The sequence below is a fragment of the Ochlerotatus camptorhynchus genome, unplaced genomic scaffold, assembly GCF_037179485.1.
Source record: "Ochlerotatus camptorhynchus isolate MF236.1 unplaced genomic scaffold, CSIRO-AGI_Acam_v1.1 ptg000107l, whole genome shotgun sequence".
Lineage (NCBI taxonomy): Eukaryota > Metazoa > Arthropoda > Insecta > Diptera > Culicidae > Ochlerotatus > Ochlerotatus camptorhynchus.
Window position 1 is genome coordinate 1971848 of NW_027040597.1, and position 15646 is coordinate 1987493.

The 15646-nt window shown below is 39.4% G+C and overlaps 1 protein-coding gene across 5 annotated transcripts in view; it reads right to left on the minus strand.

Moving 5' to 3' along the window:
- Rgl (Ral guanine nucleotide dissociation stimulator-like) overlaps positions 1–15646 on the minus strand; it is a 173948-nt gene that overhangs the window by 25768 nt on the left and 132534 nt on the right. For 3 of the 5 annotated variants that reach the window (XM_065219619.1, XM_065219618.1, XM_065219617.1), the window contains exon 2: positions 13681–14129. The exons of the other annotated variants lie outside the window; for them this stretch is intronic. In XM_065219619.1, the coding sequence (XP_065075691.1) occupies positions 13681–14034 (354 nt within the window). In that variant the 5' untranslated portion in view covers positions 14035–14129. The remainder of the gene's footprint in view (positions 1–13680; positions 14130–15646) is intronic. 5 annotated transcript variants of the gene reach the window in all.

Below are 15646 nucleotides of genomic sequence, written 5' to 3' on the forward strand. Positions count from 1 at the left end.
TCTGTAAATATTTTATCGATTAAGTTCAACTAAATTTAAAATAAAATTCATTTCATTTTTAAATTTAAATTTTCATTTAGATTTCATTCAGTAGTGAAATATTTCGTGCGTTTCATTTCGAAGTTACGCGTTATTTATGGTTAGGTGTCCTGGATAAACCTTTTGCTATAAAAAGCTCATCTTTATAGATAGTAGCTTTTATTGCACATGCTTTCGGAAGGCGCCATGAAATACTTCGCCATTCGATTAGTTTGGCGCAATTTTTGAATAAAAGAACCGTTTTTTTAAAGACAACCCGACCAGAAGGGTATAACAATAAAATAACAAGATTCTAACAAGCCTTGTTATGGATAACTGATTATGATGTAATTAAGTTAAGGAAACTTATCACCAAGAAAATAATATAACAAATCTTAAACAAATTTAAATGCATTGATTTTTTTATGATTTTGTAACTGATTCTTAACAAGATTTTATCACAACCAGATATTATTGACTAAACCCCAATAAAATATCAAATATATTTTTTCTTGTGTCTTTCAAGCATTATATTTTCTATGAGTTTGATAATGTTTTGTATTTCATTTACACAGTAAATCAATCTGAGTTTTTGATTAACAAAGTGAAATATATGATTATAACACGATTTGATATAATTTTGTAATAGCACAACAGAATTGTGTTGCAAAATTTGTTATGTTTTTGTTATGAAAGTAACATAGTGAAATATATTTTTGTTGTATCTAAAGGAAATTTTTGTTACTTTTTTTGTTATTTTAACTACATCCGGGATCTTAAGTGTAACAAGCTGTGTTACAAATTATAGTGAAACCAAATAACACAAGCTGTAATAAATGTGTTATTCCCTTATGGTCGGGAACCTTAATTTCTAAAGAAGAATGTCGTTAGGAACTTTCTTCCCCGCGAAAGGTACTCTGACTCGTCCATTTCGCTTTCGAATCGGCTGGTGAACAGAAGTGCTCAAATTAAGTCCTCGTTAAAAGTCGTTTGTGCATTTAGAATTGCCTTAAAAGTGTAGCTAAGGTAGTTTTAAATTACGCGTAGCCTGTTCGTTTTGTTTCAGTGAATTTTGTACAAAAAAGCGCTCTGCGCTTTTTTTGTATGGGCTGGATTTCAGTTCGGCTATCGTAAGGCCGGACAAGGGGTCCTGTTAAGTGGCATCTATTCCGTCGTCCGTGTGAAACGGACCATCAGACTCGTGCGCCAAGCGAAGGCCCGCCTGTTCAAAGGTAGCCAAACGGAGAAGAGTGAAGTTCGCTATTCCACGGAGCGAAACTTTTCCGACGGTCGCAAATCAACCGTCGACGAGGTCCTTTTTCCGCTACAACCCCTTTCCGCTACAACCCCTTGTGGACCATTCTTTCCGAGAGCGTGGACCGTTTGAGTGCGTAGCCAAGAGCGTACTACGGTCCGGATTCAATCCAAGGAGAAGGGTGGGTTTCATTCCATCCCGGGCGGTCATAGCGGAAGCTTAGTACGCGAAGCCGTGCGGCGGTAAGTTGGCCCTCTTTTCTCTGAGGGGCGAATCTCCCGGGAAAGCACGACTACGGTCGATGCTCAGCTCTCGACGTATTAAATCGGAAGCCTTCCGTCCAGCCGCCACTCTCTCCACAACTCTAGTTCGGCCATACTGCGCACGGGTCACCTTCATTGCTGCTCGCCATACTGCAGCTCATGTACGGCGCCATCACGCCTCGCCGCCATCGCCACGCTAACTGGAAGGTCGCCTTCCGTCGCCATCATCGAGTCGTCGAGTCCCAACCGTCAGCCATCATCGAGCCGTCGTTCTTCGCGTTGAAAAACCTGCGCAGGTATGTTAGAGCATGTTTTTATTCATGGCCATGATTTGCTCTGTTTCCGTACACTCATCCAGAAGTCCAACCCGAATAAACGAACTCAATAATAGTGTTTAATGAAAATTGAAGATTAGCTTTTTATGCTTTAGAATGTTTTTTCCCTGGAATAAAAGACACTCGCTATCTTACGTTCAGTTTTTCCTTCGATTACCGCTCAGTTGAGTAAGAATTCCTTCTTTCTCTTTCCGTTTCGTTCATGTTCTGGGTAAGTCAGAGTAATTCTTTCGTTCCGATAATATCTGCGGTTCTACAGGACTTGGCGTTTTACTTTTGATATTAAAGCTAGTTGTGCCATTAGTAATCGGAAACCGTTCAAGAGGTTCTCTGAGATAAGGTCTCATAAATCGGGCAAAATTCGAACATGACCAGTGGTCTCTCCTAATTGAGAGTGGCGCTTAAGCCACTGAGTTTTACGAAAACCTCAACGAAAATTCGTGAACGGTTACAACGATCCTGTACAAAAAGCCGTCGAACGGCTGTTCGACACGTTACCATAAAATCTCCACACAAAAGACATTATTTACTTTACCTTTTTACACACTTTGCTCACACAAAAAGTTGACCGCACGTAACTATTGAGCTAACGTTCGAACTCTACAGGTAACGGAAAGGAACGAGAAACGTAGCATTAAATTCAGTCTTTTAGACTTCTCACATTTTTAACTTCACATACCACGAAAAAGCACACCGCGACGATAAGTACGCTTAGGCACAAACTATTCGCACTCCCGCCTCTTCCACAGTTCAAGTCAAAGTGAACGAGTAGAAGTTCCAGAAACCGTCAGATAGGTGTGACTTCGACGGTCATCGTGGCCGGAAGTACGTCAAATTACCGAAGTAATTCAACGACCTTTCAAACAACAACACTCATCATCTTTCTCTGAAAACGGGTAGTTTAATGTAGGGTTAACTACCCCATTTCCGGCCTATTAAGTACAACCCGCACTTAGTCTTTTTTAATCTCGTGCAGTTTAGAACCAAACGGAATGTTATTATTACTGATGACTTCCAAATTTATTTACCTTTCCGTATATACCGTAAGATTTAATAAAGAGAAACCAATCGTCGAGATATTGTCAAGAGTCTAACATTGCTTCTTGACGCCAAACTCGGCCTACGGATTCTAAACTCGGCCTAACGCATTGACACGCCATTGAAACGCCAATGAAATCACTTCGGCCTATCGGATGAAGATTAAAATTGATTCGGTCGGAGCGCTTCTTTTGTTTTTTTGGAATAAAGGGGGCATATCACCTTCATATCACACGTTCTCATTAACTTCGTTCCGTAGCTTATTAACTAAAGTATCGTACCAAACGCATAATCGACTTGTTAGCTCTTAAATCATGGATTTATCTGAAATTTTCTGCTCGATAGGCCAAAACTGGGCGATTAGGCCGAAGCAGTTGTCTACCCTACTATCTTGCTCAAATCTAATTTCGGTTACTCTTTTATAAGAGAGCACGGTTCGGATTCGAACCCCGGACTTTAACGAACAGGTAGCGTATTCGGGACCTCCCTTAGCTCAGTCGGTAAAGGCTGAACGTCTTGGGAACTCATTGCTTGTTGTATGGCAAGTGTAACTCTACATGAGTGGACATTCCTTGGCGGGAATCACATTTATGATTTAATTGTAAAAAACGTAGCTTCATGCAATTTGATTAAATGAGTAAAATGCATATATATGAATTATGTACAAATAAACAACACACTAAATAAATAACTTAATACATGAATAGCGTTCTTGCTACAATACAAAGGTGACACACAAGGGAGAAGTGTTCAATGTTAGACTGTTAGTTAGTTTACTAAAATGAGCTATGACGATTGTATATGTCAAGATTTGCTACAATCAATCCTCCTCGTCTTTATTCGCGAAATTCACATCAAAGGTTGATCACTTGCGTAGGAAATAAATTTGGCAAGGCCTTTCTGACCAGCATACACCTTTCGGTCGTAAGAAACAGGTCCAAATCTTTCCAAATCTGTCCATAATTGTTGTTTGTTTTGGCAAAATAGTGAACTTTTCGTGAGCATTAACGAAAATAAACCACCAACTCTAGCGGACCGTGATTACTTGACCGCCTATTCATCTTCCATCTTGAAACCGGATCAGGAGGTACACACTTAGAAAAAAAACATGTAAATTTAGGTGCTCTAAGACTGACATATACGAGCGTCAATTTTGACATAAAATTGAGACATAAAAGACGCGTAATTCAACGCAATCAAACGTACTTTTCGTCGAGTAACTAGCTTTTCAGTCTCGGAGCACTTAATTTTACATGATCCTGATCCTTTATGTCAAAGATGGATTCCATCACGTCTAAAATTAGTTATTTCTAAGTGTGTATATCTATTCAAACAAAACGTAATCTATATCGGAACTAACAAATCTTGGATAAACTAAATAGCTTGGGTAGCTCCCAAGACAGATCCGTGTCTATACGTCCTGCTCACCAATATCGTTTTATTGCGTTCATCCTGTGGTATGTCGACTATATTCTAGTAGCTGGTTCGGACAAAAATAAGTACGAGAGAAGAAATTTTGGAGTGGGTCGAGCAATTTCCTTCCAAGGTGATACGATATAGTGTCCACAAATCAACGGCAGGATGGCTGGCTTTCACTGTCGTTTGAAATTTTCTAGGGAGTAAATCTCGGGCATTATTGCGATTTCATGCAAGAAATTCTCTTCTTTATATTTGTTGCGTTGCAGCAAACATGGACAAGCGGTTTTATTATTGTATGCATTCTGGTATCTGATATTTATACTCCTGAAAATGCGACGTTAATTTCGTTAGAATTGTTTATTTTTTTGGCAGATACGCGAATTCATTTTCCGCTACTTGTAGACATCCTCAACGCCAAGTACTCAAGCACCAGGGAAAGGTTAGTCATCCTACGGAAACAGATTTGATCGTCCATTAGAACGTTCTCCAGAAAAAAATCACCTATCTGTTATGCTTAGAGCCTGCAGCAGCAAATATTAAGCACATAACATATATGTGGAACTCCATGCAAAATAACTGACTAAAAGATGACTCCTTTTTTTGTGTTGCCTCAGTGGTATAACTGGTATAGTTGGCCATCGATCTGTCAAAATAAAATTTTCATGATATCGACACTGAGCGTTCACAAGGACCAATGTCGAAAACGTAAACAATGGTTTCTTTCGTAAATTTCTCGTAGTTCAACGTCAATCCATGTAAGCCACCAATTCTATCGGATAGAGTTACTAGTTAGGAAAATAAACAATTTCCCAGTTAATCCGGATATCCAGAAGAGCGTTTTATGGCCACCGGGGGATTGAATCAATATAGAGCGATCTGAGGGATCTTCATAATTTCTAAAAAATCATGACCTTGATTCCAGTGCTTTCGGATATCCAGAGGACCTTTTTCTAGTCACTCAGAAGCAGCCTAGATATGATTATGGCATATTTCCTCTATGCTCATGTTTGTATGAAATATGGAAAAAATCGCGAATCTCTAGGTCTTCTTTCTTGAATTTCCCGGTGTTTCAGTATATCCAGAGGATCATTTTCTGGCCACTTGGTTGCAGAATCGATTTGATCATGATTTTTGCAATTTAGAAAAAATCGCGTAGCTCTAGGACTACTTTTAAGAATTGACCATTCTCCCGGTGAATCCGGATATCCAGAAGGGCGTTCAATAAACACTGTGGGACCAAATCAATATGGCACTGATATATATCTTCTCAACTAAGGGTTCTTCACATTTTCTAAAAAAGCACGGATCTCCAGGTCTACTTTTAAGAATTGACTATTTTCCTGGTGATTCCGGATATCCAGAGGACCGTATTCTGTCCACCTGATAGCAGAATCTTTATGTTAATGTCATATTTCCTCTTTGCTAATATCTATGTTAGTTAGAAATGTAAGTTAGAAAAAATCGCGGATCTCTAGGTTTACTTTCAGGATTTAACTATTTTCCCAGTGATTCCGGATATCCAGAGGATAGTATTCTGGCCACTTGGTTGCAAAATCGATATGGTGATGGTCATTGGCATAGCTAGAAAATGTATCTAGAGGAGGCCTAAGAGGGGCCTGTGTCATTTATTTTTATTTAGCTTAACTCGCGAAGATGCCTTTCAATCAAATTGCATCAAAACAACTTGTTTCTTGGGTCAATTTTTTCGGTGACCAATAATATGATATTGAAGCTTACTATTATTTTAGGGTTTTTTTTTTCCTTTGGTTTGTTTTTTCCGTCGATCTTGTTTTCCGTGCTGAGCACCAATGCTACCGACGTGCCAGGAAGGCAGCTCCCACACCTGGACCCTACCTATCGACCCATCAACATACTTCCCATCCGAAGGAAGGCGTGATCAGAGATGTTATGCCTCAGAACATCCCGGCGGCGCCCACTGGGATTGAACCCAGGCCTGCTGGGGTGAGAGGTAATCACGCTTACCACTACACCACCGGCGCCGTTGATTATTTTTATGGTGAAACAATACATTTTATTATATTTATTTCCTCGATTGGGCGAGCTTAAAAGCTTACTAATTTTGATCCAGCAATGATCGTTTGTTAATAGCGTCCAGATCTATTAAATTTTGGCATATTGAACTTTAAGAAAATGAAAATTTAATTTCATAAAGTTTTTAAGATACCGGATTTCGAAATTCATAATTCTGATATTTGAAAAGCATTTAACCAGAACAATTTTTCATTCGATGCATCGGACTAACTACCATTTGGAGTTATATATAAAAACAAGATTTAACTTTAATTCTAATCGAAAGGCATGAACTTGAAACTTGAATAATTTTGTCCCTGTTTGTAACTAGATACTAATTGAATATATTTAAGATGTTTTTTTTTTTTTAATTTTAAATGAAGCTAGTTTTGGTTAAACCCATTCCTTACCAATTTATTATTTACACGTACTTTATACGGGTAAGAGCTTGTTCAGTGTTTTTAATTTATTTAATCAAAAAATACAGAGTTGGTTGGAAATACTATCTAACATGAAGCTTTAGTGTGATAATCTATTAGCTAGAGAAAGGTCTGAAGAGAGTAGGTTGATAGTTCCGCTAGAGTACGGCAGCATGAAAATTGAATAGAAGTTGAAAATGAGCGAAGGGCCATTAATGCGACAGTACTAGTCAAACGGACACTTCTTTACCTAACTCATACATTAATGGATGAGGAGAATTGAAGTATGTCTTCAAATCTACAGCCAAAAAAGAACTGTGGCTATGGAATAGTTCTAGTGACGTTACCCACGTTGCACGGATTTATTTATTCAAGCTATCCTGCAGCTGAATTCCGGGCATAAGTTTCATGGAAAAAAATTGTTTATACATATTGGGTGTATGTAGAAATTTCCATCTCTTCGTAGAAAAATATGCCCGGAATTTAGTTGCTGGAGGGCGTCAAGGCACGGGTCTTCTCTATATAAAATCTTGATTCATCATTCAAGATTTCAGCACATTCAATTAGCTGAAAAACTTTTGAATACTTCCTGAACAACCTTCAGCCTTGAAAGAATATTGAATTTTTCAAATAGTTGAAGATCCTCAGAACTTGATCAACCTAAAGTCTTAGGATATAGCAGATAACTTTACTAAAATCTTCGTCTTTATGGTGATCTTTTGACGATTTCCTGCTTTCCAGGATGGATGCCAGGAAAAATATCCAGAAACTTATGCAACGTTTCCTGAAAGTCTACAAACTCCCTTAATTTAACAAAATTGCCTCGACTTCTACTAAGTTCCCTGAACTTATTCCAAATTTCATATTTTTTCCAACTCTCGTAATTCTACGAAGATCTCTGGACATCTTTGCATTTCTGGAAAGTCAATTATCATCTAAAAATATTCTTGAACATTTGAGAGGTTCCTTGAAATTTAACCAAGTACCCAAAACCTCCAAGAAGTTTATGGAACGTTTTTTGAAGTACGATCTCTCACAAACTACAATAAAGTTCTAAAAAGTTTATGGAACTATTTTAAGATCTTCTACAAAATTGTCTAAAGTTTTTCAAAATTCCTTACTCTTACATGAAGTTTAATGAAGCTTCTCAAAATGCTACGAAATTCGCAAGACTTGTACAAAGTGTGCTACACTTTTACGTTTCTCTTTGATTTTCAGCGAAGTTCCAAGAACGAAATTTTCACGAATCTGTACGTAATTTTCACAACTATTCCGATTCCATGAGTCTTCAAAAAAGTGCCCTAAATTATATAGAGGTTCCCGATCAATAATGAGCTTCCCTGAAGTAAAATAATGCTCCCTTAACTTTTTCGAAGCTCCTCAAACTTAAATAAATTTTCCACTTCTACGCAGTTTTCAGAACTTTTCCAATTTATGTAAACATCTATGAAGTTCTCAGAAGTTATACTACGTTTCCTTAATTTCTACAATGTTTCGTGAACTTCTAAGAAGTCCTCTACGTTTTACGAAGTTCCCAGAAGTTAAAGACAAATCCCGGGGCTCATTGCCAATTTGTAGAGCCTGAAGACGTCTTATTTTGTCATCGATTAAATATCGATATAATATAATTTCTCAAATTTGTTTCTTCAAGTCCAGAACATAAGTAAAGTATTTAAAATTATGGGCTTTAAAACAAATCGTTGGTTGTGATCCAATTTGATTGATCACTGTTAAATATTAACATCGAACTTGACAAGCTTTACAAAATACCGGTGAGTTATAAAATGTCTGGGTGGGGGGGGCTAGATAATTCTGGAGAGGGCATGGCCCCCTTGGCACCCCCATTAGATTGTATGAAATTTAGACAAAATCGTGGATCTCAAGGACTCGTTTCAGGAATTGACCATTTTTCGATTTCGAATTTCCACAGAGCCACATTTCACGGGTTTTATTGTTCCGATTGGCCACCCGCAACTCCAATCGGTTCCTTGTCTGTTCCGTTTGAAAGTAGATGGTCATACCTTTCAAGTAGTGGCTCCAAATTGCCGAGAGCCAGTCATGTCAACATGAATCGACACGCATTTTTCTCGGGACTTTTCCGGGTTTTCCCGTTCCGGCTGGCCAACCACACAGGTCCAATTGAGTTTCTATTTATTCAAAATAAAATTAGATAGCCATATCTTTCGATTGGTGGCTGAATCATAACGATTGGTCATTGCATTGCTGAGAACCAGCCATGTCAACATACATCGACACGCATTTTAAAATCTGTTTCATAATGCACTTTTAGCTTCCTGACGGTTTCTGTTTTCTGTATTTAAATAAAGTTAATTATGGTATCATAAATATCGTTTTATATGTTTAGGACTTAGTTCAAGCAAATATATCTGTACGATTCCATGTTATCTGTTGGTACTGAAATGATGGGGCGTGGGCGCCCCTTGTTTAGCCTAGAAAGAAATAAATAAAGCTGATTTCAGAAGCATTACACGAACTTCAAGAAACTCCAGAAAACTTCAGGTTAGTTTAAAGAACTTCAGGAAAGGTCAGAGCGCTTTGGCAAAGCTCTGCGAACTTCTGGACCGTTTGCTTAACTTCAGAAAAAGAGCTTTACAGAGTTCAGAAAACTTCAACCTTAGTTCCATTAGCATAAAAAAAATCGAGAATCTTAAAGAAGTTCTGTGAATTTATGTAAATTTAAGATTTTCAATAAATCTAAGGCAGAGATGAACTAGCCTTAGGCTAAAAATCTCTAAACTAAAGATTTTTAAAAAAATCTAAGGATAGTTTCGGTAACTTCATGACAGTCCAGAACTACGTATAAGATTTAATATCTTTAATGGTTGCTTGCGATAGGTTCAGTGCAGTTCCATAAAATTCAGAAATGCGAAGAAATTTCGCAGAACTTTACGAAGTTCCAGGAATTTCATGGAAGTCACCCGAAAAACACCTGATTACATAGAAATTGGAAGTTTAACTTTAGTTTAAATATGTTTATCACAGTTCCATTTATTTCAGGGCAGAACCGAGAACCTCAGAAAAATTTCGAGAGCTTCAAAATAGCTTCAAGAACATCAGAGACGACCCCAGAGAATCTCAGAACTGTTAATTTTGTTTCAGGGAAATAGCAGGACCATTACAGTAAGCTTTGAGAAAATCAAGCAATTTCCGAACAATTCAACGAAGTTCCAAGTTCTTCAGGGAAGTTTAGAGCTTTTCAGGCAGTTTCATGGAATGGAATGTTCTGAGTTGTGAGTACTTTATGGAAGATTAGAGAACTTCTGAGCTGTTCCATTAACTAATTGCAGGAAATTTAAGGGAGTTCCGTGAACTTCAGGAATGTTCCAAAATTTTCAGATAGCATTTTGACGTAGGACTACGTCTGTGATTTCTACACTGTGTACACTTTGAGAAAACCGAAAATGGAACATGTAACAAAATTATGAAAGATTTTGAACGTTAATAACTGAGCTGTCCCAGGACCAATTTCAATAATTTTATCACCAATCGATCGGAAATATTTGTAAGCAATGCTTCCGACTGTTTATTTTTAACAAGAAACTATTGAAAAAGTGTTAAGTATTGTCCAATGTTCAAAAAAAAAGTGATAATTTTATCACTGTTTTCATGAAATAAACGTTCTTCCCAAACCCAGTCGCCATAATCAAGTATCACTTCGTTGCACATCATTCTGCTTTATAGGTTGTTTACATCTGTGCGGATTTGCTCGCGCTAGTTTACTCGTCAACTAGCACGAGTTTCAATTGCTCCTGAAATCTCATGATGGTAGACACTGATGCCCTGTTTACATTATGCTAGGGAGCTTTTTCGATACCAGTTAGCTCATTAACGCTAGTGAAATAGCATAAGTGTAAACACCCCATTAACCTGTAAAGATATAAAAGAGCGCTGCTGTCTAGCCTCAACTCAATTTCGCTTCAGACGGCGTGGTGAGCATGCAGCAGAAGCAGCAATAGCAGCAGTACTAAGGTGGCAGGTTAGGTAGTCCACTCTTCTACCTAACAAGCAACAATGACTGGTCATGGCAAAGGAGAAAAAGTTCTTGGTAAAGAAGGCGCCAAGCGTCATCGCAAGGTTCTTCGTGATAACATCCAGGGTATTATCAAGCCAATTACGCCAAGCGTAAGCGGCCATGGATGTCGTCTACGCTTTGAAGCGGTAGGGTCCTATTCTGTATGGTTTCGGAGGTTAAATCATAACCAACTTTGGCAACAAAACGCCCCTTTTCAGGGCACCAAGTTTATTATAGTAAATAGTTGGAACAGAATTTATCCGTGCCTGTTTTTTTTTAAATAGACAATTGATACCGTCTTCAACTAGCGGTTGCACAGACTGAACACTTAAAATAAGACAAAGGACAACACACAACACCCAATGGACAAGTAGGGAAATTTCATTTTTACGAAAAGTTCCACTGGCTGGAGCGGGAATCGAAACCTCACTTCGTGGCACACACAATACGCCTAAACGACGGGTGACGCCGCTAACCGCACGACCACGAAGCCCATATTCAGAACTACGTGCCCCCAACGACCACACAAGATGCTTCCCAGAGTTGTAATATTGTAACCAAACTTGCAAGCAGGGGTGCTTGTAATTTTGATCGACTTTCTGTTTCGTTAATAACTCGTTAATTGCCGTTTGCTTGCAAGGTGTTTACATTGGCAAACTACGCAAAAGGAGAGGAGCCAGTGTCGCTACTTGATAGCAAACTACTCATGTTGGGAGGAGTCTGTGTAGCTTACCGACTTGTGCAAAAAGAAAGGCAATCAAAATTTCATTTTGTGATTGTTTCCCAAACACAGACATCACAATGAAACACCATCGTGATTATGTATAAGACCAAAAAACGGGTTGGAAGAATCTTGAATCGTCAAAATACCCAAAAATGGCCCAAACAAAGCAGAAACGACAAAGACTTTCCAAAATGGCCTGAAAATGCCAAAACAGTTCTGAAATCAAATGAGCGCTGAAAAAGATGAAATAGCAAAAAAGGTTATCTTCCATTTAATTCCACATAATTCAAGAGCAAATTTTCATTAAATCGAAAGTAACAAAGGTAAACAAAGTCGAGCTATCAGTGTCAATCGATGCTCTTGCTACTACACTATATACTGTCCGAATATACGATCACATCCCATTTTAAAATTTATTTACCAGTCAAATTACTTTTTGACGTAATCACCTACGGATCAAAATATTTTTCGATGTTACTTAAGTCATCCGATTTCTATGAAGATGCCGTTTGTCTTAAGTAACAGCGCAGAGAAACCCGTGAAAAGTGTACGTTTGTCGTTTCGCTTTCTCATTATTAAAGTGAATAAATCGAACTGTTTGTTGCTAGGATGATTTCGGTGGTCCTGAAATGATGAATTGGCTGCACGTAAGGAGACGTGATTGATAATTCTCCAGAATATCCTGGTAAATACACTTTGACTTTAGCAACATTAGGGGGCCACCAAACGCCGTATAATAGCTTTTGACTCAGAAACCAGTATTTTTTAGCACGAAAGCTAGTAATCTGCTATGTATGATTAAAACTCTGCGAATGTTACTTTCGACATAATGAAAATTTGCTCTGGAATTAATTGTTGAAATCGAATACGACATTTTGAAAAATTAGGCGAGTGTCAAAATGACTAAGTTCCCCAAGGAACAAACTTGGTTAATTTCCCCTAGTGAACAATAAGGCGAAGTTGAATGGAAATCAAATCGATTCGTCAGTTGGCATGGAACTCGACAGCTATTACGACGAATTGAAAATTTCCTCTAGATTTGCCCTAAACGGGGCCACTTGGTGCACTAATGCGTACAACTGCAAATAAATAAAACACCTCAAAGTGCACCGGCACGCACGGAATCCGCAAAACCAGCCAAACAATCGATTTGAAAATAATACGATATGACACAAATTGCTGATGAACTTTTCCAATTCAATGTGCATAAGTCGATTTTTGTCCGCTGCGATGCAGATGCACATTTAAATAAAAAAAATGCATACTCTACGTAGCTCTGTATGACTCTGCTGCACCAATCCGTTGTCATTCTAAAACATACAATCAAATATACACAATTCCGCGGCACGATGCTCGGCTCACATCCGAGTTTATATTTATACAAACAAACCACACCGCGGAATCTAGAACACTCAGAAACCCAACACACGCCGCTATCAATCATTCCAGCCGAACGAATGGCGCGCATCGCAACTCTACAACACTACAGCCCGTCGCGTCGGTCGACATGTAGGTTAGGGTGGGTCAACTTTGCAAACCACTGCTCCGCACCGCGTTGTGCAAAATTTGAACGAATTTGGTTCTAATCTCGATTTGCGGGAGAATTTAAAATTATGTATGCCAAAATGTTTGGGAAACGGAACGATCCTAATCATTTACTTACCAAAAATCCAAAATATTGCTCAAATTTGCAAATAACTGCAATAACTTTTTTCAAAGAACTCTAATTGATTTGCAGTCTTCGACCAAGTTGTTCGGCATAGTATTTGCAATTCATTTCCACGATTTAGTAAAGTTTGAGTTAAACTTAAATTTTGGCATGCAAATGAATAGGTTCATTTTGTTTCCCATACATTTTCCCATACACAATTTAAAATTCTGTCGCAAATCCTGATCGTAACCAAATTTGTTCAAATGTGAAACCTCAAGGACCTCACTACACATCGGAAGGGCTGTGAGGAACGGGGGGTTGTGATCCACCATACAAACCTGACCCACCCTAATGTAGGTAGATACAGCGAACGCAATGCTGATTCACACCTGGGTTGGCCGCAGCCGCAGCTCCCACAGCGGAATCAAACAAATAAGCACAAACGGAGTCCCATAAAACCGATCAACATTGTGCCAGTTTGCCATCTGTATTACCTTCACGTACCACCGGGTATTGGAGGTACCGGCCCGCGGTAGCGTCGTCTGCTGATGGTGGTGATCCTTCCCCGCCACCACGATTCCCACCTTCTTGGCGATGATCTTACTGATGGTCCCCTTGCACGGGCACAGGCAACGGAGGCTTTTCGTTCCCTCCTTGACCGGACTGGGCGGCGGTGGTGGCAAAGAACCAGCACCGGTGGCTGCCGTCGCAGGAGCCGCTAGGTCCGGTTCCGGCTGTTCGGAACCGTACGTCGCCGAAGCCACCCGGATCTGCTGGGAACATTTCTGCGCCAACAGTTTGGTCTTCTCCGTTAGGTTCTGCAGGGTTTCGTTGCTCGGACAGAACATGACACTCTTCTTTTTTAACACTTGGGGTCACTTTAGTTCTCACTTAATTTGGGGGTGCATTTTTTTTCTGAATGACTGATTCATCGCGCATCTTCCTACACCAGGGTTATTTCGGAAACGGAGATTGTAACTTAATTGAGTCACAAGTCTATTTGCGGTGGGTGGGTGGTTCGAATATTTACTGAATCAACTTTCGGGTATTTTTGGATTTATGAGCGGACGCATGTCAGCGACAATTAGTTAGTTGATAGTGGTTGGCGCGGTTGTTGACAAACGCACGAACCAGTCAAATATGACGAATCAACACGGGAAGGGTATGATTATGGGGAAATACAACAAGGGCTTGGTAGAAGGTTATCTTAATTGGTGGACATGAGCTTAACATAACGAATTATTCATAGAGAATATTCAATAATTACGTAAACAGTTTTATGGGATTTTCTCCCCCCCCCCTCTTCTTTATTGCACAGTGGTCCAGAATGCATATTTAGGTGGAATGATATGTTTTGAGCCTGAAATTGAAACTTTAGACTAAAAGTCTCTCCTACAAAGTTGTTCCTTATAGTTAGGCCCTTATTTTTATGACAATGAATTCTAGGGTGGTTCTTATTATCATTAAAATCAAAAATCTAACTTTTTTGTTTGAATAAATTAAGGTATACATTCTTCCCCTATTAATTGAATAACTGATAAATGTTTACTGTTCTTACAACAAAGGGTACACCAAATGTCTCGAAAAGTTTGCGTACGGTTTGTTGAGCCGGTACGTACTGTTCGGTTTCCTTAAATTCCGCTTGCTTTTCAGCGCTGCAACCAAGGCTGAACCTCCCTATCTCAGTATCAACGTAAATACACTAGCCAGGAGCCGTCCCGAGATTCTTTCTACCGCGTTGATGGCCTTCGCTGTTTTCTCGTAGGCGTATTCTACGTGGCTATTGAAGCCAAACGGTCGTCGACCATCACTCCCAGGCATTTCAACACGCACACGCAGCGCTTTGAAGTTACTGATCAATACCACTTTACTTTTTTTGTGAGCTATCTGCAGCTTCGCCCCATGCATTAGCTTTCCAATCATGTCAACCGAGGCGGTCGCAAACATTTCCATCTATTCCAGCGTCTTGCCTGTTACCGTAAGATGACGTCTTCCGCAAAGCCAACGATCTCAACTCGTTTGGGTAGCTTCAGACCGCCGTTTTAAATCACGTTCCAGAGCGTTGGACCAAGGATGGAGCCTTGTGGAATTCCTACCGTGATCTTAATCGATCTCTGTCCCATATTTGGCTTGTAGATCAGAACCCGGTTCTGGAAGTAGCGTCGGCCTCCCAGCTAGAGCTGTTGAACGCATTCTTGACGTGGATAGTTAGTTTCCGGCTCCACAACTGTCCGAATTGCATCCACTTTATCTCTTCCTTTTCGAAATCCGAAAAACTGCCTCTCCGACAATCCTTGCTCACTCTCCGTGCATTTCGTCTGCCTGTTTAGGATGATCCTCTCCAAGAGTTTCCCGAGTGTCTCCAGCAGGCACTGCTACGAGTTACTTGTTGGTGACTTCGTCGTTATCTCCACGATGACTATCAGGTTCTCTAAGCACATTTCAGCGGGCATAACTTGA